General features: G+C 41.6%; 1 protein-coding gene across 4 annotated transcripts in view; it reads right to left on the reverse strand.

The window, feature by feature from the left end:
* Window positions 1–12,182: 12,182 nt before the first annotated feature.
* RNF13 (ring finger protein 13) overlaps window positions 12,183–25,599 on the reverse strand; it is a 74,224-nt gene continuing 60,807 nt past the window's right edge. For all 4 annotated transcript variants that reach the window (XM_073579078.1, XM_073579079.1, XM_073579081.1 and 1 more), the window contains 6 exons: window positions 21,771–21,858; window positions 20,627–20,717; window positions 20,123–20,228; window positions 18,693–18,786; window positions 17,935–18,015; window positions 12,183–13,349 (listed from right to left, as the gene is read on the reverse strand). In XM_073579078.1, coding sequence (XP_073435179.1) covers window positions 12,979–13,349; window positions 17,935–18,015; window positions 18,693–18,786; window positions 20,123–20,228; window positions 20,627–20,717; window positions 21,771–21,858 — 831 coding nt within the window. In that variant the 3' untranslated portion in view covers window positions 12,183–12,978. The remainder of the gene's footprint in view (window positions 13,350–17,934; window positions 18,016–18,692; window positions 18,787–20,122; window positions 20,229–20,626; window positions 20,718–21,770; window positions 21,859–25,599) is intronic.

A 25,599-nucleotide genomic window follows, 5' to 3' on the forward strand; every position in this document is an offset into this window, starting at 1 on the left:
CGAAAGAGAAAAACGGTGAAATCATTTTTGTGCTACAAAAGTTGATTGTTCTCGACAGCTCGCCATTCTATGTAACCCAAGACTCACACAGGTGAGAATAGAAGCATGCGAGCACTGAGCGATGAATTACACATCGCTCAGTGCACATAGTCTACCGCGGGCCTGTGTAAACAGGCTATTAAACGGCTGCCAATCAGTAAAAGTGTAACAATAGGCAGTCGTTTAGTTCCGCCAGTCGGTCCATTTTACTCAGACCCTAAGGCCTCTTTCACACTTCAGTTTTTTGTGTCAGTTACAATCCGCCAAAAAGGTGGAGATGCGGATCCGTTCTCAACTGATGTGAACGGATGCCACAGGATCTGTTTCTTGACGGATCCGCAAAATGAGGAAATTCAAAGGAACCGCTGGCCGGGAAGGAGAGAGAGAGAGAGAGAAGAAAGAGAGAGAAAGAGAGAGAAAGAGAGAGAAAAAGAGAGAGAAAGAGAGAGAAAAAGAGAGAGAAAGAGAGAGAAAGAGAGAGAAAGAGAGAGAAAGAGAGAATTTTTTTTTTGTCCGGCACCCAGACAGAATTTCGGGTTAAATCAGTGTCTGGAGGATCAGCCGGCCAAAAAAACGTTGCAAGCTCCGTTTGGAAATCTTTGAGGATGGTAATGGACAGCAACATTATGGCGGATCCTCACAAAAACGGATGCAACGGACGGCAATCCGTCACAATCTGCCAATAATGGAAGTCAATGGGGAAAAAACGAATCCGCAAAAAAAAATTGCGGATCCGTTTTTTTCAAAACCTGGCGGATTGTGACTGATTGTAAAAAACGGAAGTGTGAAAGAGGCCTAAGACTAGAAGAGAGATTTTTGAAAAATAATTTATGTAGACAACATCAGTCAGCTGCATCTAAGGCCAGGAAGTGGCGATGGTCTATTTGAAGGGGCATAAAGACAGGACAGGGAGAGGTTTGGATTTGTGTTTGTTACATTCTCTGTCCTCAAATCATTACAAATGTTGGAGGCAAATTCACCCATCATCTCAATATTTACTCATCTTAAAACTGCTCACTGTTCGTAAATGTTATGGTAACTTTCAGTCTACGAGGGGACAGGGCTGTTCCATATCAGCACTTCTTCCTAGACCTTCCTACTATAAAGTCCATACACAATGTAGGAAGAGAATTGTTATTTTTACTAACTGAGCGAAAGCTTTGTAACCATGATTTAATGGGTTGTCCCACATACAATGTACATTTTAATCAATGGATCTTGGAATAATAAGTTTCACTCTAGAATGTTATAAAATTATCTCCGCGCAGGAACATTTTTTATAAAACTGTGCCACTGTTGTGCACTGCTATTTAGTGTCCAGCCACGCAGAGCTGCTCCATTTCAAGGTCGGTGCATACCACAGCTCCTGACCAGGGGAGATAGCATAAGTCACTTATCAGAAGTGGGGGAACAGACAAAACAGCAGAGGCTCACAGCTGCTACTTCTTGAATAAACACATGTGCCCACCTGTTTTATCACAGGAGTATATCTGCTGCATCTCCAGCAGCTTTTCATAAATCAAGTGATGCCATTGACTTGATTTTTGAGCTCACTGGACTGCCGGCACATCAGAAACTCTTACTCCTGTGATAAAGCAGGACAGGGAAATGTGTTACCTAAGGAAGCAGCAACTGTGAACCTCTGCTGTTTCACCTCTATACTCCTTTATCATAAGTTACTTCATCCCCCACCCTGACCAGGGCTCTTTGTACAGATGATAAACTGGAGCAGCTCTGCATGGTTGGACACAGCCATTACACAGTACATAGGAAGGTCACATTTATAAGATTATCTCCGCACAGCAACATTTCTTTTTAGCACATCCAGTTGTGTAACTTATTAATTCAAGATTTATTAATTAAAATGTACTTTGCTCATTGAACTACTCCCTTAAAGATTTTACTTTAAATGATTTGTACACTGGAGCTAAACCATTATTACATACCCACACTGAGAACCAGCCATGGTCTATACCAGTACAAAAGAGAAAAGGTAAATAATGGTTGGAACATATTTTTTTTTTATGCAACTTATCTCCAGCCTGGTACATTGTAGTCATTGTACTGTGACTTTTGGAAGTTACTTTTACACATATGGCCATGTTGAATACAAAATCTGATTTATCCATAGTTTTTGCCCAGAGTTTCTCTTTAAGGCTGGGATCATACTACCGTGTGTGATGATGCGAGAGATTCGTGCGAGTCTCTCGCATCAACACCTAGCGCTACCGTCGGCACTCAGGACCGGAGCTGCGGCTGCATAGAAATACATGTATACATGATGCGAGAGACTCGTGCGAGTTTCTCGTATCACACACAGTAGTATGATCCCGGCCTAAGGGTAATGTTCTTGTGTGCCATATCTGCTGTGGATTTCGTTGCAGAAAGTTCTGCAGTTATTGCGTATAACAACCCCATTCAGGCCAGTAGTATATTTGTGCAATATAACAAAAACCCAGATTCCAGCAATGTATCAATTACTGACCGGCTTGCTTGGATTTTGATTAAATCCTTGTTTTATCTGAATGCAGAGTTCTGTGTAACCTGCCCATTGATTGCAAGCTTTCTGTGTATACTGTGCATAAACAGAAAGCTGTTAATCAGTAGTTAGGGCAGGGTTAGGGGGAGCTCATGAATATGGAGGACTACCTAGCAGCAGGTTTACTAGTCCTCGAGTGAAAATGACTTATCAGATTATTAAAACTACAGCAATCAGCTCAGTAAGTGATATATCGCTGGAATCAGAGCTTCTCTATCTACATTATGCTGCTGCTCTCAAATTAGGAAGCAAAAAGGTGGTGACATTCTTTTTCAAGGGATTATACAGCATTTTAGGCTCCATTGGTAGTTAAGGCATAGTGTCTACAGTCTCCTGTGTGCACCCTATTCTCATAGGACAAGTGCACAATACCAGGTAAGCTGCAGTCGGTCAGATGAGTAGAGACTCAATGCGTGATACGAAATGAGGGAGACAGATAACTTCTTTGAACAATCTACCTTATAAGATTAAATTATTTAATATTCTTGCAGTATTTTCATAGAATAAAAGGGGAACAAAACCAATAGTTGTACCGGGGTATCAGTGGTTGTATAGTCACATAATAGAGTCCTTTTGCTATGAAAAGCACCATAGTGCTAAAACATGTAGGGGTACAATACAACAGCAGATGCCACTGCATTAACAAGCTAGTTTATTTCGCAAGTGTGTGCAAGCACTCAGCAGCTCTTTTATTCATTTTCTAATCACAGCAAAAGTCTTTATTAAATTCTAAAATTATACTGCCACATACAAAACACACAGAGCAGGCTTGCTTTGTTTCTATATCCTGTTAAATCTTCTGATGGTTAGCAGCTTCACATAATGCATGTAAGGGAAACCGTGTGCCCCTCCTGTGGCTCTCTGGATCAGTCAACAGGAGCGCGAATATTGGGGGAGGATTTTTTCCCTTCCTTTTTGTAGCTTTTTTTGTAAATTTTAAGGGGATATCCATCATAAACACAGTTTTTTAACACCCCCAAGTGTAGTTTTATCCTCGGCTTTTGAGGAGTATTCTAGAATTTGACCGTAGCTTTTAGTAAATATAATTCCTTAAGAATTCCTATTTTGGCTTTATTGCTAACTAAAAAAGAGGAAATGAAAATATATAGGAAGGGTGGGTAGTTTGGCAAAAAAAAAAAAAGAACATGGGACCTGTAATTGCTTCTTTGAATGCGGTGGATATGTTGCGGGTCTTGTGTGAAAGTCACAACTAAAAGCACTGTCAAGTGCAAACCAACAAAATGATTAAAAACAAATTAGATTGCGGAGGAAAAACAAAAACACGAATTGTGAAGAAATCCGTTAAACATTGAATTGAAAGCATACTTTGTCTATTGTGTATTCCATTCAGATTTCGCCTGTAACATTGTATGGGATGAAATGTAACTAATACATGCCAATTTAATTCATAACAACCGTATATTGTATTTTGCTTCTTTAGTAAAATACCACCGCAAAAATATTCAGTAACAAGGCTTAACTTATGAAAAAAAAAAAATTACTCCTCGGGTATATTCACACGTGGCAAAAACACAAAATCCTAAAGCATTTGATGTGAATTCAGGGCAGGTTTTATTCTATGCACTGCAATGGGTGAAATCTTGAGGGAAGCACCTGGTCGTGGCTGATTAATGAGAGATGAGGTTCTTTCTGATTTCGGATTATGGTCCCAACAGTGCTCACTTTAACCCTTCAGTAGTTTAGAAATTCTTCTGTAACCAATGCCTTCAGAATGTTTTGCAACAACAATAAAGGGGGGCTTCACACATAGCGATATCGCTAAAGTGTCACCGATTTTGTGACGCAGCAGCGATATCGCTACATGTGACACTTACCTCCGACCGGCTCCCCCGCTGGCTATCGCTGATCGCGTGAGAACGTTCTGGGTCGTTTCTCGGCGGCGGCTTCCTGCTGGCGCCGACGAGCGACGCGGGCGGAGGACGTCATCATCGCCGCGTCTGACAGGTAACGACCGCTGCTGCGTCGCTGGTGAGATCTGCCTGTTTGGCAGCTCACTAGCGACCATTTAGTGATGCACCAGCGATCCTGATCGGGTCATATCGTTGTCGGGATCGCTGGTGCATCGCTAAATGTAAGGCTATGTGCACATGTTGCAGATTCTGCTGCGTTTCCGCAGTGTTTTTGGCCCTGCAGAAACGCAGCAGTTCCGCAGACATGGTACAGTACCATGTTAGCCTATGGCATTTCAAATCCGCTGTGCTCATGTAGGGAACGTGACCGGACGGACTGACTGGTCAGGTTTCAAAGGGGTTTGCACTTGTCGGGCAGGATGTCAGTTATGACAGAAGGGAAGAAAGCTAGGAAAGAGTAGGTGACGTGCAGATGTGCAGTACCTGGAATTGACATTAGAGGGCAGGGAGGAGTGTGAGCATAGGACTTGACATCAGCTTAGGGCTAAGAAACCGTTGGTCATGGGGGGCGGAGTCACAGGGAACCGGGAAAGCTATAAATTTGACAGGAGGTTTCCAGAAAGTTCCAGTCCCCAGGGGGAGCTCAAGTGACGAGGAGACTGTGACAGTTGGTGCACTGTGAGGAGAACCTAACCAGGGGACTGAGGAGAAAGGAAGTCAGGGGGGTGGTCCTGACACGAAGTACTGCAGTATAGACAAGGCTCCGGGCGAAGGATATCGTATAGGGAACGACGTTTGACCAGTAAAATTACTGTTGGTGTTCAGGCCTAAGGCAGCCACAGTGACGGAGCTGTCAGAGCGCGACCAAGTGCAAAGGGACGGTGCGTATATATACGTCCCAGGTGAAAAGTACGATACGTCGATGTGTTCTGTAACCGGAGAGCCTTGAAGAGTATTGTGGTGTGCTGTGAGGCCGTCGTGTGGACGGCAAGTGAATAAACTTGGACCTGTTGCACACGAAACTTGCCTCCATATTATGTCTGTACGTCACTGCGCGGTATACAGAGGAACCACCCTACACTCACGCTGCGGTTTACAAACCGCAGCATGTCAATTGTGCGGATTCCACAGCGGTTTCACACCTTTAACATAGTAGAGGTGTGAAACTGCAGGCTAATCCGCAGGAAAACCACAGGTCACTTTACCTGCGGTTTTACCTGCGGATCCGCGCGGAAAAACCCGCAGGCGAATCCGCAGCGTGTGCACATAACCTTACGGGGCCCTAAGATTGTGAAGGTCTTGAGACACCTCCCTGGTCTCAGCCATCATGCTGCTTGTGAGACATCTTATCATAGGCAGTTGAACCAGCTGATATTTTTCACTAAGTGGCAGAATTGATTAACAATTACTGATAGATTTCAGCTGGTGTCAGGACTTTCCATGGCTTTTTGCACCTCTTCATTTATTCGATTACTTCATTTCTCATTATTACACATTTTATGGACATGTATGGTTTCATTTCTGTTCCTTTGTTGACTGGATAGGATGTTAGAGACATCTAGTGAGAATTTCATGTCGATAGCACCCTTAGGCTATGTGCCCACATATGCAGAAAATTTCTGCATGAAAACCGGACTCCTTCCCAGACAATGCGTGTTTTTTTGCGCAAAAACACGCGTTTATGCGTTTTTTTCTGCACGTCCCCAGTCTCATAGAAAATAGCTAAAAACGCACACTTTTCCGCAAAATTAATGAGCATGCTGAGTTTACCGCAATGCGTTTTCACAGAAAAAAACGCATCAATATGCACAAAATGTGCAGAATGCATTAAAATGAATGGGATGCTTCTTTTCAGTGATTTTTAAGTGTTTTTGCCGGTAAAAACGCTTACGTGGGCACAGCCTCAGAAAGGTATTTACTTAGAGAAATTAGAGTTTGTCAAAACACAAGTAAACACAAAATGCAGTTTTTAAATGAAGGTCTATTATTAAGGGAAAAAGAAATCCAAACCTATAGGGCCCTGTGTGAAAAAGTTATTGCCGGCCCCCCCGATGTGGTTTATCACATCTTTGTGAAGCGGAGTTCAAATTCCCTAGCCACATGCAGGCCTGATTACTGCCACACCTGTTCTCAAAGTGACTGCCAAACTGACATAGACCAAAAGTTTGTCAAAAGATACACATCATGCTGCGATCCAAAGAAATTCTGGAACAAATGAGAAAAAGTAATTGGAGATCTACCAGTCTGGAAAAGATTATAAAGTCATTTAGCAAGCTTTGGGACTCCAGCAAACTACTGTACAAATGGCGAACACATGGAACAGTGGTAAACCTTCCCCAGGAGTGTCCGGGCCACCCAAAATTACCCCAAGAGCACAGCAACAACTCATCCAAGGGGTCACAAAAGACTTCACAACAACATCCAAAGAATTTCAGGCCTCACTTGCCTCAATTAAGGTCAGTGTTCATGAATCCACCATAAGAATGCAATGCAGGCCTTTTTGCCCAGTCTGAGTTCCAAGAAGAAAACTACTGCTGAGAAATAAGAATATGAAGACTAGTCTCAGTTTTGCCAGAAAACATCTTGATTATCCCCAAGACTTGTGAAAATACTGTGTGGACTGATGAGATAAAAGTTGAATTTTTTGAACACTATATGGCCCATTGCATTTGGGGTAGAAGTAACAGCATTTCAGAAAAGGAACCTCATACCAACAGTAATATATGGTTGTGGTAGTGTGATGGTCTAAGACTGTTTTGCTGCAGCAGGACCTGGAAGACTTGCTGCAGTTAAAAGAACCAAGAATTTTGCTGTCTACCAAAAAAATCCCAAAGGAGAATGTCCAACTATTCGGGACTTCAAAATGAAGCGCACTTGGATAATGCAGCAGGACAACGATCCAAAACACACCAGCAAGTAAACCTCTGAATGGCTTAAACAAAATTAAGACTTTGGAGTATTCTATTCTAAGTCCTGACCTTAATCCGATTGAGATGCTTTGGCAAGACCTTAGAAAGGCGGTTCATGCTGGGAAACCCTCCAATGTGGATGAATTACATAAATTTTTCAAAGATGAGTGGGCTCAAAATCCTCCAGAGTGTTGTAAAAGACTAATTGCCAGTTATCGCAAATGCATGATTTCAGTTGTTGCTGCCAAGAATTGCCCAGTTATTAGGTTTAGTGGACATTCACTTTTCACACAGGACCCTCTAGGTTTGGATTTCTTTTCCCTTAATAATGACCTTCATTAAAAAAAACTGCATTTTGTGTTTACTTGAGTTAGCTTTGTCTAATATTTACATTTGTTTGGTGATCTGAAACATGCAAAAGAATAAGATATCAGGATGAGGCAAATACTTTCAAACCACTGTATGTATGCATGCATACACAAATACATACACAAGTGCTGGCACCCTTCAAATTGTTCCAGAGAATGAAGTATTTCAAAATTATCGCAAAAACACATTTTGTTCTACGTTTATTTCCTCTGTGTATTGGAACACAAAAAAAAAAAAAAGTGAAGTGAAAAAGTGAATTGGACATCATATCACACAAAACCCCAAAAATGTGCCAGATCATTTGTTGGCACCCTCAAGGTAATTTTTGGCTGAACACCCTTTGGAAAACTGCAATTAATAGCCTTCTATAACCACCAAGTTTCTTACACCTCGCAACTGGAATTTTGGACCATTCTTCTTTTGCAAACTGCTTCAGGTCATTCATATTTGAATGGTACCTTTTCCCAACAGCAATTTTAAGATCTCTCCACGTGTTCAACGGGATTCAGATCCGGATTCATTGATGGCCACTTCACAACTCTCCAGCACTTTGTTTCCATCTATTTTAAGTTACATATTAATAAAACAGAAGTCTACCTGTGCGCAATCTAAGTGTCACATCATGGTCTGTCAGTATATACACACCTTTTCTGAAAGGCCACAGAGGCTGCAACACCATTAAGCAGGAGGCACCACTAACCAAACATAATGAATACCAAGGAGAGCTCCAAACAAATCAGGAACAAAGTTGTTGAGACGTTCCAAGTCAGGGTTGGGTTAAAAAAAAAAAAAAAAAATTATCCCAATCTCTGATGACCAACTGGAGGACTTTCAAATCCATTATCATCAAATGGAAAGAACATGGTACCACAACAAATCTGCCATGAGAGGGCAGCCCACCAAAACGCTCATCCCTGGCAAGGAGGGTAGCAGAGAGGCCAAAAGTTAACCCTGAAGGAGCTGCAGAAATCGCAAGCAGAGACTAAAGTATCTGTCCATACGACCACAATAATCTGTGAACTCCAAAGAGGTGGCCTTATGGAAGAGTGTAGAATAAAACAACAACACATGACCATAGTCCTATCACTAAAAATATTTTATTTAATAATACCATAAAAACAAGGTTTAATTGGTAAAAAGGCAAAGCATCAAGTATACATAATCATATAAATAGAAATTAAAGGGTCAACTAACCATATTATTGAAAAGAGGTTACATATGTATGTAGGGTCCCATACCACAGAAAATTATTGAAAAAATATATTATGTGACCGCTGGAAGCAGTGTACCAAAATCATGATATGCTCATGATACAATAGTGTTGCATAAAAATGTATATAATAGTGCCATAGAAATATGTGATTATAAACATGTGTTAACACAACAACATACCAATGAAATAAAGTGCAACATATGTGCAACCAAAAACACAATTTGTGTAATAAATGAACAATAAAGTGCAAAGTGCAATAATGTCCAGCAGGGGTTGCTACACAGAGATAAAATTATGATCTTGTGACCATGAACGTATACCTCTTAACAAGTGAAAGCATATAGGGGCGCAATTCGGAGATAAAAAACCACCACAAATAGTACTAGAACAATCAGAAATCGGAATGGTTGCTGCCAACAACCAGACTATACTGTTAAATAGTTATACCTGTGGATTTATAAATGCTCCTACACGCCAGAGGTAGCTGCCCTTCCCCAACGCGCGTTTCGGCCAATTGCCTTTGTCAGGCAATTGGCCGAAACGCGCGTTGGGGAAGGGCAGCTACCTCTGGCGTGTAGGAGCATTTATAAATCCACAGGTATAACTATTTAACAGTATAGTCTGGTTGTTGGCAGCAACCATTCCGATTTCTGATTGTTCTAGTACTATTTGTGGTGGTTTTTTATCTCCGAATTGCGCCCCTATATGCTTTCACTTGTTAAGAGGTATACGTTCATGGTCACAAGATCATAATTTTATCTCTGTGTAGCAACCCCTGCTGGACATTATTGCACTTTGCACTTTATTGTTCATTTATTACACAAATTGTGTTTTTGGTTGCACATATGTTGCACTTTATTTCATTGGTATGTTGTTGTGTTAACACATGTTTATAATCACATATTTCTATGGCACTATTATATACATTTTTATGCAACACTATTGTATCATGAGCATATCATGATTTTGGTACACTGCTTCCAGCGGTCACATAATATATTTTTTCAATAATTTTCTGTGGTATGGGACCCTACATACATATGTAACCTCTTTTCAATAATATGGTTAGTTGACCCTTTAATTTCTATTTATATGATTATGTATACTTGATGCTTTGCCTTTTTACCAATTAAACCTTGCTTTTATGGTATTATTAAATAAAATATTTTTATTGATAAGACTATGGTCATGTGTTGTTGTTTTATTCTAGATTTGGTTTATGACTGTCCTTTTGTTGCTACAATATAGTCTGGGGTGGTGTATGTACCAACTATACCAAAATTGATTGGTCTCCCACTATATCCCCTTTTATTTGCTTATGGAAGAGTGGACAGATAAAAGCCTTTACTTACATGCAAAAATTGTAAGGCTTGTTTTGAGTTTGCCAAAAGACATGTGGGAGACTCCACAAATGTATGGAGGAAGGTACTGTGGTCAGAAGAGACCAAAATTGAACTTTTTTGCCAGAAAAGTAAAACATTATGTCTGGTGCCAAACAAACACAGCTCATCACCCAAGATCATCATCCATGGATGGTGCAAAATATGGGGATATTCTTGAGCAAAACTTGTTTCAGTCTGAAAATTATTTGAGACTGGGATGGAGGTTCATTTTCCAACAAGACAATGACCTAAAGCAGACTGCTAAAGCAACATTCAAGTGGTTTAAGGGGTAAAGTGAAAAAGTTTTGGAGTGGCCAAAACCTTAGTCCAATTGAAAAGTGGTCAAACTTGAAGATTGCTGTTCACCAGAAGAAATCATTAGTGATGCGTGAGAATGCTCGGATACGGTGTTATCACAGCATGCGCGTGTGCTAATAGAGTATCTCTGGCGTGCTCAAATACTATCTTCGAGTTGCTACACAGCCGCAACACACACAGGGATTGCCTCACAAACAGGCAATCCCTGCATGTGTTGCGGCTGTTGAACAGCTGCAATACATGCAGCTGTGGCAATGCAACTTATAGGATCTTCAGCATGCAGTAATACTACTAGCACACGAGCGTGCTGGGATAACACCTTAATCAGAGAACGCTAGCTCATCACGAGAAACCATCTACCGTACATACTCGTGTATAAGCAGAGATTTACAGCCCATTTTTTGGGGCTGAAAGTCCCCCTCTCGGCGTATACACGAGTCATATACCTGGGGGTCAGCGGGGGAGGGAGGGCGGGGGTGTCACAGATCATACTCATCCGTCCTGGCACACTCTGCAACCCCCTCGCTTCTCCACTGTCTCCCTTCCTGCCTTCAGCGGTCACGTGGTACCGTTTATTAAACTCATGAATATGCGCATATTCATGAGTGGTAATGAGCGGTATCACGTGACCGCTGAAGGCAGGAAGGGAGACAGTGGAGAAGCGAGGCTGCAGAGACGTTTCAGGACAGGTGAGTATAGCGATATTCACCTGTCCTCGTTCCCATGCTGCTCACCGCCGTCTGCTGCTTCGTGTGTCCGTGATGTTTGGCCAGCAGGGGTCACGGTGACGTGGTTCGTGCGCGCCGCGCCCTCTGCTGGCTGAACAGTCACTGACAGAGGACGTGCAGACAGTGGTGAGCAGCGATGGACCCCGGACAGGTGAATATCTCAGGTGCCGGGTCCTGAGCAGGAGAGGAGAGCATGGCTTTTTTTTGCAGCAGCAGCATATGGGGGCATAATCTATGGAGCAGCAAATAGGGGCATAGTCTATGGGGCAGCATATGGGGGCATAGTCTATGGGGCAGCATATGGGGGCATATTATTGTATGGAGCATCTTATGGGGCTATTAACCTTTGTGCAGCATTATATGGGGTGTATTTTGTATGGAGCATTATATGGGGCTCCTGATTCAATATGGATATTCAAAAACATTTAACCTACTGATGTCTCAATTAATTTTACTTTTATTGGTATCTATTTTTATTTTTGAAATTTACCAGTAGCTGCTGCATTTTCCACCCTAGGCTTATACACAAGTCAATAAGTTTTCCCAGTTCTTTTGTGGCAAAATTAGGGGGGGGTTCGGCTTATACATGAGTATATACGGTAACTTGAAGGAGCAGTTTTGCCTTGAGGAATAGACAAAAATCCCAGTAGCAAGATGTGGAAAGCTCATAGACACTTATTCAAAGCGACCTACAGCTGTAATTCCCACAAAAGGAGGCTCTACAAAGTACTGACTTTAGGGGGGAGTGGCTATGTATATACATACACCAAAATATATATTTATTCCCAGGAGGGGGAAAGTGAACCAGAACTGATCAGGTGGGAAATCAAGCTTTTATTTTGAGACTTTACATCATGTGATATAAAAATGTATAACTTTACACAAGTATATTGACCTTCTACATTAATATAATCTTGAGTCAGTGGATAAGGTAATGAATATAAGCTTCTGCCCAGAGTGCATAAATCCAGAGAAATTATACAAAGTTGAAAACCATAAAATATACTCTCTTCCGGAGAGAGATTTTTTTTATCTAACAGATTGAAGATTTTTTTACAGATTTTTATAAGCACTAATTTCTATGTTTTGCTGTAGCAGCACATAACTAGGCTGCATTATAAATAATTAAAACAAGTCTGACCTATTTATTGTATTGGTAACAATCTGCATTGAAAACCCGCAATTTACTTAGGAAATGACTTCACTTTGTGCCACATGCAGCGCAGAGCTGTGCTTGCCACATACCAGCTTCTGCATACCTAGCTTACAGCAGTGTTTGGGTATGTCCATTGTGCATAGCAAAGCGTTTACATTGAATTACTGCACCTCTATCTGTGCTTAGGAGCCCATGAGTAGTTCCAGTGCAGCGAAGAAAAATAAAAAAATCCACATGCAGAGAGTTTGGTCGTGTCCATGTCTTGTCACTAGTGTCCAGTATGAGCACTAAAGCATAGATTACCTAGCAGCTTCTCTTAAATATTCTGTACATTTCTTTTTAAATTTGCCTGTAGCCTCAAGACCTAACAATAGGCAGCAATGCTTGTGGGTGGAAAAAAAAATTACAGGAGCAAACACAGCAAGCACTTTTCCCAAGTGATGCCATTTATTAATCAGACAGTATTTCTCTCTCGAGAATCCAGGTTTTGCTGCAGCTGCACCACGACGGTTCCAGTATTGTGCTCCTCATCACTGCTGTCGCTGTCATCTGCATCGTCATCAACTGCATCATCGTCGTCATCTTCTTCAGATGACTCTACTATGCTCTGCTGAGAGTGCGATTCCGATATTGCCCCAAATGACTGGGTGCTGGCAGATGGCACAGGTCGCAGTAGCGGGGTGTTTTCTGATACATCATTATCTTCTTGGCTGCTGTCCGAGTCGGACTCAGAATCTCCTTGGGACGGCACAACCTTTTGCTTGCAGACAGGGCAGGTTTTCTTGGTTTTTGTTAACCATGGATCAACACACTTGCAGTGATAGGCTGAAAAAAGAAACATTGTTAGATATCCAAATAAAGGAGATTTTTAATCACAAATTTATAGTTAGCAAAAAAAGTATACAAAATGAAACTAAAAAACAACAGTTCTACTAAAAGAGAAGTTTTGGAATAAATCAGAGGAAAAAACAACCAACCAATACCCTGACCTGAAGCTGCAATTACACTTTAAAATTTGTCTTGGGCAAAAACATATCAGCTATCACATTCATTGCGGTTATTTTTTAACTAGATGTGGGTCCGATGCCATCGCACCGGGAGGGCAGTGTGTGTGTGTGTCCCGCCGCTGCCTGCCCACCCACCTCTGTGCAGTCACAGCTGGCAGGAAAGACGGTGGTTTGCAGCCTGTGCTGCATCTCCAGCACAGGCCGCAAGCTGCGGTCTTTCCTGCTGTGACTGCACGGAGGTGGGTGGGCAGACAGCGGCGGGATCCGGCGCATGTAGTCAGACTGAAATGAAGACAACGGATTAAAAAACAAAATAATGTCTTTAAAGACGTTACGCTTTATTAGGTGCCTTATGTTATCATAAGCGTTTCACAAGTACCTTATCCATTTTCATCTAATTCTCAATTTACTTACAATTTGTCACCCAATTTTATTGCACAGTTCTTTAATAGCTTAAAATTGGATTAGGTTGATTTTTTTTTTCCTACCGCTTCATATATTTACATTCTTTTTGCTACATTGTGTTATTGCACATTTGCATCAGTTTTCTGCCCCTCTGTAAAATCTAAGTTGGAAATGTACACAGATGCAAGTCTATGTTTCACTGTAAGGAACAGCCAAAAACCCACTGAATTGTAGACACAACAGGTTCTCTTGTTATCAGAATCTCAATAACCCCTACCCTCAGCAGTCATTTCCTAATTTTGTCATTCATTTTCCCAAGAGGAAAACTTTGTGGGGTGGAATTAAAAACAAACAACCACCAGCAATTCCACTGCTGCCTTTGGGTTTTGCTTTTACTGCAGTAATTTAAACTTCAGACTTTTCTGTAAGTATCTCTACCAATTATGTTCGATCACTGTTAAATACACGGTCAGGTTAATATACAGCAGTTTTACGGGGTGCCTCAACTTATCCCTGCTAGTGGTTAAACTACCAGAGTCAGAACTAGATTCGGTCACAGCAGTTGTAGGTGGGAGACAGCTGTATACTGGTAGACACCCCCTAGGTATAGCGTTGGCTCAGCTCTCGTGCTTGTCTCATACACCTACATCAAATGGGACATATACACATACAATACATCCATTTGTGAGGAGTCACCATTTAGTGCCAGAGGTTTCACCAGCCACTAGCTAATCCTATACCACTTTCTGCTTAAATTAAAAAAAAGAAAATCTGTATTAAAAAGGGAACCTGTCACCTCAAAAATTCTATTAACCTGCAAATACAGGACTAATCTACAAGTTACAATTGTGCATGGCCGCCATACTGAAAATACAGTTACCGGGAGAAAATGAACATCCCTCCTGCCAGGACCTGCCGGATGCCAGTATTAAGGTTTGCTGGAGCGGTTACAGTCATCGCTCACTATACTGCGAGTGGTGGATGTAAGTGCGCCCTAGAATCTGTGCAGTGATGGCTGTCATGGTGCTGGGGTAACAATATAGTGAGCGGTAGTTGTAGGCACTCCGTGCATGTCCCCATATCTGAAAGCCAGCAGCTCCTGGGAGCAATCCAAGTTCATTCTCTCCTGGTAGCCGCACTTTCAGTAAGGAAGCCATGCAGCATTGTAATGCCATTTACCTACAGATTATCCCAATATCTGGAGGTAAATAGCATTTTCCAAGGTGACAAATTCCCTATAAGTCTGTACGAACGCTCAAACAAGCACATTTGTAATCCAGCCATAGACATCCACCTTCCCCCCCACACAGTATGCATCATTACTATTGGAAGAATAGCTGTAACTTTGCATTTTATACCTGAATGAAGGAGGATACATTAAGATTTAAGTCTGTTTATATAAACATACAATACATAAACTATATACACCTACGTATTGAGACATCTCGTAATCCAATAATGCAGTCCCATTAGCCACAGGTGTATGAAATCCAGCCCCCCCCCCCCATGCAATCAGGCTTTACTGACATTTGTAAAAGACTCATTGTAAAGAGCTCTCGGAATGTGAGTGGTTCTGTAATAGGATGCCACAATTGTAAAAACTCCAGTCAGAATGTTTCTTGCCTCCTATATATTTCCCAACCAACTAGATGGTATTATTTTAGAATGGAAGCGCCTAGGAGTGACGTCCACTCATATCAGCCATGTAGTGGAGACCACGTAAAGTCACAGATTGGGGTCACTGAGTGTTAAGGTGCATAGTGCATACAAGTCAGCAACTCTCTGCTGACTCAGTGACTGCAGAGTCCAAAGCTTCTCTGGAAAGGACATCAGCACAAAATCTGTGCACCCCAGATTCATGGTATGGGTGTCTATGGCCAAGCAGTTGCATGGAAGCCTTATATCACTAAGCACAATGCCAAGCATCGGAGGGAGCAATGTAAAGAGTAGGAGAAGGATACCTGCCTGGCTGCTTTGTACCAATTGTAAAGTTTTGTTGAGGAGGGATAGTGCAATGAGGTTGTTTTTCAGAGGTTTTCAAGGCCCCTTAGTCCCAGTGAAGAGAAATCTTAATGCTTCAGCATATCAAAACATTTTGGATAATTGCATGCTTCCACATTTGTAGGAACAGTTTAGGGAAGGTGGTTTTCTGTCCCAGAATGGCTGTTCCCCAAGTGCATAAAGCAAGGTCCAGAAAAGGCATGATTATTTTTGTTTGGTGGAAAGAACTTAACTGAGCCCTGACCTCAACCCCATCCAACCCCTTTGGGGTGTACAAGAATGGAGATTTCGAGTGAGGCTTGCTAATCCAACATACGTGGAACTCACAAATGCTCTCCTAGATGAACGAGCAAAATCTGTCAAATACTCAAAAATCTTGTACAAAGCCTTCCCAGAAGGCCAGAAGCCATTTTACCTACAATAGAAGGACCAATACAATGTAATACATATCTTATAGGTGTAATGTGTGGTGTCCCAATACAATGTAATACAGATCTTATAGGTGTAATGTGTGGTGTCCCAATACAATGTAATACAGATCTTATAGGTGTAATGTGTGGTGTCCCAATACAATGTAATACAGATCTTATAGGTGTAATGTGTGGTGTCCCAATACAATGTAATACAGATCTTATAGGTGTAATGTGTGGTGTCCCAATACAATGTAATACAGATCTTATAGGTGTAATGTGTGGTGTCCCAATACAATGTAATACAGATCTTATAGGTGTAATGTGTGGTGTCCCAATACAATGTAATACAGATCTTATAGGTGTAATGTGTGGTGTCCCAATACAATGTAATATAGATCTTATAGGTGTAATGTGTGGTGTCCCAATACAATGTAATACAGATCTTATAGGTGTAATGTGTGGTGTCCCAATACAATGTAAGGCTGGTTTCACATTAGCGCTTTTTAAGCGCACGCACTGCCGGGGGTAGCTCCGCCCCCGAGCCGGCTCTCTGCCCGGCGTGCCCGCCCCTTGCTTGTAGCGCCGCCTCCTATCGCACAGCGGTGCCTGCGATCGGCGCACCCTATCTTTAGCATAGGGTGCGCAGATCGTGCGCAGGCTGTGCGCTAGTTGCGCTTTGACCTGCGCTGCGCACTTTTGACGGTGCGCCGTGCGCGCCAAAATCAAACTTTTCGGATTTTGGCGCGCACGGCGCACCGTCAAAAGTGCGCAGCGCAGGTCAAAGCGCAACTAGCGCACGGCCTGCGCACGATCTGCGCACCCTATGCTAAAGATGGGGTGCGCCGATCGCAGGCGCCGCTGTGCGATAGGAGGTGGCGCTACAAGCAAGGGGCGGGCACGCCGGGCAGAGAGCCGGCTCGGGGGCGGAGCTACCCCCGGCCGTGCGTGCGCTTAAAAAGCGCTAATGTGAAACCAGCCTAATACATATCTTATAGGTGTAATGTGTGGTGTCCCAATACAATGTAATACAGATCTTATAGGTGTAATGTGTGGTGTCCCAATACAATGTAATACATATCTTATAGGTGTAATGTATGGTGTCCCAATACAATGTAATACAGATCTTATAGGTGTAATGTGTGGTGTCCCAATACAATGTAATACAGATCTTATAGGTGTAATGTGTGGTGTCCCAATACAATGTAATACAGATCTTATAGGTGTAATGTGTGGTGTCCCAATACAATGTAATACAGATCTTATAGGTGTAATGTGTGGTGTCCCAATACAATGTAATACAGATCTTATAGGTGTAATGTGTGGTGTCCCAATACAATGTAATACATATCTTATAGGTGTAATGTATGGTGTCCCAATACAATGTAATACAGATCTTATAGGTGTAATGTGTGGTGTCCCAATACAATGTAATACAGATCTTATAGGTGTAATGTGTGGTGTCCCAATACAATGTAATACATATCTTATAGTTGTAATGTATGGTGTCCCAATACTTTGACTATATAGTGAAGCTCCTCTTCTCTGCTCATCAGGATATTTAGCGTCACGTTCTAATTTTCTTACCATGTGAACATGGCAATACTCGCAGCTTATCTCCTTCCTCATACTCATCCAGGCAGACTGCGCACACATCATATTCATCACCTGGAAGAGAAAGCAGAATCATACAGCATTACACAAAAGATGAACAAAATGTGAAGTAAGCGCATAATGCCATAAAATACCTGTAATGTTATCCCTGGTGAAAGTCATAGGGCTAAATATAGACCCCTGCACAGGACGCCGTCCGCTCTCCTCCATTCCCCCCTGATTTATTACAGATGTTGAAACAAATTCTTTCAGCATCTAAATATTTACACATCTTTAAGCTGCTCAGCATTTGGAAATCTTACAGCAACTTTACCGTACAAGGAGACACGGCTGTTCCTTTGCACATCTCCCTAGACTACAAGGATATATCGAATCTACACAATGAAGAGATCAATGCAACCTTATGGTCACCAGTCATTTTAGACTGAGACTCCTTGTGTAGACGATAGGCTATTGAACAAATAGGATTAAATAGGAGATAGATAATTTTTTAATCGGATTTTTCTCTCCAATTCAGACGCATCATGCACAAGTTATCACTGCTGATGTGGATGTAGAGAGGTGAGCAATGTGGATCACTGGCTACAGATCATGTTTGACAAAATCTACTTTACAGAGCGACTGATGGCAAATCAAATCAAATGCTTAAAAAAAGAAATAAATAAAAAAAAAAATTGAATTTCTCCGTTGACCCGAAATGCTTTTTCGCTGCCCGATTCCCATCATCTTACCTTTCTTAAATTTATGAATGGGTAGTTTCTTCAGCTGGTCTTTGCGCAGTCTGTTCCGTCTTGCTCGGTGTCGATCTTGCACAAACTTTGTGATCTGTGTTTGTAGAAAGTCATGCAGATACATAAGATGTAGGATGTGCTACTGTCTAATATACTCATTCTCGACATCATATTAATAACCTCTAATAGCCAACTATAAGATTATCAACATTTTCTAATCTGAAATGATATTTTTTTTTGCTTTTTTTTTAGTCTCATCTGTTTTCACTTGCGCGGTGGAGAGTTTATTTTATATAGTAACCATTTCCAATATCTGGTCTCTTTCCGTATGTTCGTACTTTATATATCTATAAACTAATCAACATGTACGTAATATATACATTTTTGCAAAATCTTTATCTTTTGTACATGGCAGTGCATTTTTACTGTTTGTACGCTTCTTGGTGTGTATTGTATACCACTTACAATTTACATATAATGTCAACGCAGTTCATGATCTATTTTATTTCTAATTGTCTAAATAAGTATACATTTGGTCGACTAGGATAACAGCCAGAAAACATGCTTAAAATAAAATAATGAACATGTTCAATCATATGTAAAAAGGACTTGCTCTTCTTATGTCCAGGCTTTTGAGAGTCTTAACAGGTTCAGGTTTCCAGAAGTGTCAAGCAAGAAGACAATTCTTCAGGTGTCTTTCCACTTGGAAGTCCCAGAATACTTAAAATACAAGTCAGTGGGAAAGCTATAAAGATGTATGGAAGACCTGGGTGCCTTTTAGAATGTTTTCACCTAAAGGAAACACTTGCATTGTACTCATTGCTTAGAAAACAAAAAAAAAGGTTTAAAAGAATCCCCTACCCCCAAAGTAAAGAAGCTTATAAAAATCCCCCAAAAAGGTTTGGATATAATGTGGAACATTGGTGTGATGAGAGTTTCACACTCCAATGTAGCTTTATTAGGAGTTTTTGGTTCGAAATGAACCAGTTTATTATTAAAACAGAGGAAGAGGAGGATCAAGGAGTCCAGCGATGCCCCCTTGGGCATGATGAGCAACCACCATGGGAATCAAATAAAGATTTGCACACTGATGACATAATGTAGAAGAACAGAAAAAATTAATAAAATGCGAGCCAATAAAATACTTGTGGGATAGATCAAAGAGCATTAGATTTAATAGGTTTGTTAAAAAATAAATAAACCTTGACGTTTTCAGGAACTGTTTCTGCTGGAAAACCTCATTCTTTACACCCGCCTAGAAAAACAGTCAAGTGCACATAGCCTTTAAAGAAAATGTTGGTGTGGCTTGCTGCTGCATCAGGACGTTCCACAAAATGAGGCATGGAGGATGAATATTTAGAAGCTGCAATACAGAACTGTGAAAGTAGCCTACTTGCACAATAAAAAGCAGTAATAATTGTTCTACATACCATAAAAATTACAATTAGCACCAAACAAATCCCAACAATGATTAGAAATGGTATCAGGTAGTATTCCAGAGGCAGGTTTCCGTCAGGCATTAGCTCAATGTAAGCACTATGCAAAAGAAAAGTCAATAAAACAAAGTATGAATAAGATCAGGAATGCAAGAGACACGAATAGGAATTGTGAGTACATTGGGCTGAGGTCACACTAGGGTTAGGAGCTTCACCTTTCTTCTCCATTACAGGAAAAGCACAAGGGAACTCCTGCAACAAACGGGTCTGTCTAATGATGCACAATGGAGGCTCGGATACGAGTGTGAGCCTGGGCTTACACACATTCACTTTCCTCAGGATTACATCTCCTTATGTAATACTACAGTCAAAGTGCTTTTTGGATAGATATAAAATTCTATAAGTTAAAAAAAAAACCCCACAGTGATTGGGGCTAAACTGTAGAAAATAGGTTCCCGCTACCAACTGGATGCCACCAAAGTACTAAACCGGCCTTACCCTTTATCCCAAGTAAATTGTTCTTGCATGATCTTTGCAGACTCCTCTCCAATAAAGACTGATGGAATGTCAATTTTCTTGAGAATGTCAACTGAAAAAAAAAAACAAAAACAAAAAAAAAAAACTGATGTATTTTTACGGAGCAAGGCTTCTCCTTGTGGAGAGTTACATACTAGCTCTGGCATGCCAAGATGAGGAGATTATTCGCTGCACAATGCTCCGTTAAAAAATTTAATTATCAAATTGCCTCTTTAGAGAGGAATTGTACTCTATAGCGCCACCTGTTGGAAGGAGCAATCCTACAAGTCACTACTGACTTCACCCAGCCTTCAAACGTGACAAAAGCCAAAACAGAATCTCAATTCACGGTGTTTTGGGGTATTGCCCTTTATCAGTGCAAAATATGGCAACCGATTTGGCTAGGTGAGGGGTACTGAACTGAGGTCTAAGGGCCAAGTATTCTCCTTGTGGAGAGTGACATACTGACACTGACATGCCAAGGTGAGGAGGCTAATTCGCCGTGCAATGCTCCTCTGGGAAATTTATTAAAACGAAAAAAGTGGTTTGGTACTTTCTGGGAAATTTAACATGCAAAATGTCTCTCATGTAGCCAATTCATCTGTCATACTTTGCACTGACGAGGGGAAATACTCCCAAAACTCTGTGTCTTCAAATTGAGATTCTGATTTGGGGAGTTTAATCAAGAACACTATTGATCCTCATGAGGCTCCGAAAAAGGTTTAAAAAAAATTGATGTGTACGAGTCTGCCCCCCCAGTGGTAGAAACAGAAACTTACCAAGTAACTACATGAAACTGTCAAAAATTGCACTTTACCTATAATCTAGTATAAAAAAAAAAAAGTACTTAAAAGATGATTTTTGCCAGTCCAGCTTATTCTACCTTCACTGAACACCCTTAATAAACTGCAAGCAAAAAGACTTGGCCGCAGTGTATGACGAGACCTTAAACATACAAGACCCCCCTGTCTAGACCATGGGTAGGTTAACAAAACATGTCTACAGAAAAGTCCTATCCAATGTCACATTCACATTTCCATCACTCCACTTTAGCTGTACTTTGCAGGAATGCATTAGCAACAATGCCTTAAAGTGACCTGCATGGTGACAGGATAGCCATACATACCGTCATTGGATCCCATGCTGATAAGGTCATCAGAATCCACATTGTAAACAATTGCAGCCTTGTATCCGGCCTTCTGTGCATTCAACACCTAGGAAGAAGCACAGCCCATTACCTCCCACTTCTCACATTCTCAGAAGTGAAAATAAGTTTGCCAGGATGTACATTGGGTTTTGTCACACAATTTTCAGTTTCTTTCTTTCTTTTTTTTAATGAAATGTTCATAAGCTCTTCTCTAAATAAAAATGAAATGCAATTTCACACTCAAACAAGCAAATAAATGATAACCTTATGTGAATATAAATACTGAAAACCAGAAGAGAGAATGCCGAATCTGTGGTCACAGAAGAAAACATGGGACATGTAATATAAATAAAACACCTTTATTAAACAAAGGGTGTGCGCATATATACACATACATTTATATAATTGCCTTGCAATGTTTTCATTTCCTGTTCTGCCCAGATGTCACCGTATCTCAGAATTCCAAGCGGAGGAAGTTCACCGACCGCCATATTGGTACACCCAAGTGATGGGTGTCTCAATATGGAAACTGCTGCTGGTACCAACCTATTACGCGGTACCACCAGCGGAACACCGTTGCACCGCACCACACACACACTATACGTACCACACTCACGCAGTCTCTTGCGCGGTACCACCACTGCGCCTGCGCAAATTTAAAGGGGCTTTCCCACGAACGAAAGTTCATTTTAAAAATGGTCTGTGTCTGACTGTGTACGGCGCATACCACATCTCCTGGGCAGGGGAGGAAGTAAAAGACAACACTGACATTACAGCAGGGGATCACAGAGGATTCATTTTGTGAGGTAAAATATTTCACTGACTGTTTTTAAACAATATTTTAGCTCACAAAATGTATCCCCTGTGATCTCCTGCTGTAATGTCAGTATTGTCTTTTGCTTCCTCCCCTGCCCAGGAGATGTGGTATGTTCTGTACATGGTCAGACACAGACAATTTTTAAAATGAACTTTCGTTCGTGGGGAAACCCCTTTAACCCCTTAATGTCCAATGACGGACACAGTCCGTCATCAGACATTTCCCCTGCTTTGATGAGGGCTCCGGCGCTGAGCCTGCATCAAAGCCGGGACATGTCAGCTGTTATGAACAGCTGACATGTGCCCGCAATAGGCGCGAGCGGAATCGCCGTCCGCCCGCGCCTATTAACTAGTTAAATGCCGCTGTCAAAGCTGACAGCGGGCATTTAAATAGAATTTCCGGCCGCCGGGCCGGAAATGACGTCATCGCCGACCCCCGTCACGTGATCGGGGGTCGGCGTCACGTTGCCTGGACAACCAGAGGTCTCTATGAGACTTCTATGGTTGTTCCAGGCATAAGGCTTTCAGCGCCACCCGGTGGTCAGCGCTGAAAGCACAGCAGTAAATCTGCTACATATGGGCGATCTGCTCATCGCCCATATGTAGCAGAGCCAATCGGGTTGCGCATGCTTCTAGCCTCCTATGGAGGCTATTGAAGCATGCCAAAAGTACAAAAAAAAAAAAAAAATGTTTAAAAATAAAAAAAAATTAAAAAAAACCTAAAAAGTTCAAATCACCCCCCTTTCGCCCCAATCAAAATAAAACAGTAAAAAAAAAATCCCACATACACATTAGGTATCGCCGCGTTCAGAATCGCCCTATCAATAAAAAAAAAAGCATTAACCCGATCGCTAAACGGCGTAGCGAGAAAAAAAATTCAAAACGCCAGAATTACGTTTTTTTGGTCACCAAGACATTGCATTAAAATGCAATAACGGGCGATCAAAAGAACGTATCTGCACAAAAGTGGTATCATTAAAAACGTCAGTCCGGCTCGGAAAAAATAAGCCCTCACCCGACCCCAGATCATGAAAAATGGAGACGCTACGGGTCTCGGAAAATTGCGCAAATTTTTTTTTTTTTTTAGCAAACTTTGGAATTTTTTTCCACCACTTAGATAAAAGAGGACATAGACATGTTTGGTGTCTATGAACTCGTAATGACCTGGAGAATCATAATGGTAGGTCAGATTTAGCATCTAGTGAACCTAACAAAAAAGCCAAGCAAAAAACAAGTGTGGGATTGCACTTTTTTTGCAATTTCACCGCACTTGGAATTTTTTTCCCGTTTTCGAGTACACGATATGGTAAAACCAATGATGTCATTTAAAAGTACAACTCGTCCCGCAAAAAATAAGCCCTCACATGGCCATATAAACGGAAAATTAAAAAAGTTATGGCTCTGGAAAGAAGGGGAGGGAAAAATGAAAATGTAAAACCAAAAATACCCCTGGTCGTTAAGGGGTTAAATAGACATTCCTCCTGACATGCTGTGCACTGACTGTTCAGTGATGGGGTACACAGGTCAAACAAGAGATGACATGAGAGGAGAAGACAGCAGATGGGGGAGAGAGAAAGCGCACAGGGGTGAGACAGGCAGAGCACAGGAAGGAGACAGCACGAGGGGAGAACACAGCACAGGAAGGAGAGAGACAGCAGACAAGGGGGATAGCACATGGGGTAGACCGGTCAAAGAGAGCACAGACGGGAGAAGTCAGCACATGGGGAAAGAGAGTGGATAGGTGGGTGATCACATGGGGGGAGAGATTCTCAATGCTGCAAAGCCTGCCCCCATCATGACATTACCACCCTCCTGATGCGATAGCATCGGGCCTCCATCTAGTGTGTGTTACATTACACAAGCCCAAATGTACCGGCTGGAGTCATATGAGGGGTTATAGTTGCACATCCTGAATGACATGCTCATGTCTATAATAACATGAAAGGTCAGTGGAGCAGTCGATATATTAGAACAACATAAGAAGAAATAGTCCAAATTGTCCAACATTAACCTATATAAATCATAAATGTAACCTGCCTCCACATTATTGTACATGAATCATAAATATGGCCGACCTCAAGATGGTATCACAGCAGTAAAGGCATTGTGGTGACTTCTGTGAGAAACAAAAGTGCTCCAGAAAAAATTCCCAACACAAACAATTGCATCAAAATGGCTAGTAAAAGTGGTGTACCAACTATTACCAGTTAAATAGAGACTGGTATGCAATGTTAGAAAGTGCTTATGCAGATATTACCTGGTCCAAGTTCTTAGTCAGGGAACTTGTTCCGAAACACGCGTCAGGGTTTGCGCTGCACACCAGTCTAGTTAACTCTGACTAGAGCATAATTCGTACACCGCTTTTCCTATCCTGTTTGATCCAACCTAAACAATTGTGAGTTTTCTATGGAGCACTTTGGTTTCTCACTGAAGTCACCACAATGCCTTCATTCCGGCGCCATCTTGCTAAAGGAAAAAAAAAAGTTCATCCTCCAAGATGGTGCTGCCAGCGCCTGCACAATAGCAGCTCTCAGCGATCGCCAATAGCTACTACTGCGCCGGCATCTTAGATAATTTTTTTTCTCTCTAGCAAGATGGCGCCGCCAGCACCTGCACAATAGCAGCTATCTGATCACCGATAGCTGCTACTGTGCTGCTGCTGACACCAATTTTCAAAACAGATTTTTTTTTTTTTGGAATATGAGGAGAACAACAAAATTATAAATAACTACATATCAGATTATGCTGCAGCGCAGCTGCCACCTCCAGCCCCTGCCTGCAAATGTGTTATATTTTTTCCCCTCAAATATATATAAGATCTCTTGAACCACTGGTCTGTTTGTTTGGGGTATGGGATGAGGAAACTTGGTGTCACTATGTTGGGATTTTTCTGCGAGAGACGCCGTTTATGGCACGAAAGGTACTGGCATTGCGATGGATGGGGGAGGGGTGGTTCACATCCCTCCCTCAGAGCCTGGATTGAATTGGTGAA

Source organism: Dendrobates tinctorius, unplaced genomic scaffold (genome assembly GCF_039654945.1).
Source record: "Dendrobates tinctorius isolate UK_male_01 unplaced genomic scaffold, ASM3965494v1 ptg000060l, whole genome shotgun sequence".
NCBI classification, from domain to species: Eukaryota; Metazoa; Chordata; class Amphibia; order Anura; family Dendrobatidae; genus Dendrobates; species Dendrobates tinctorius.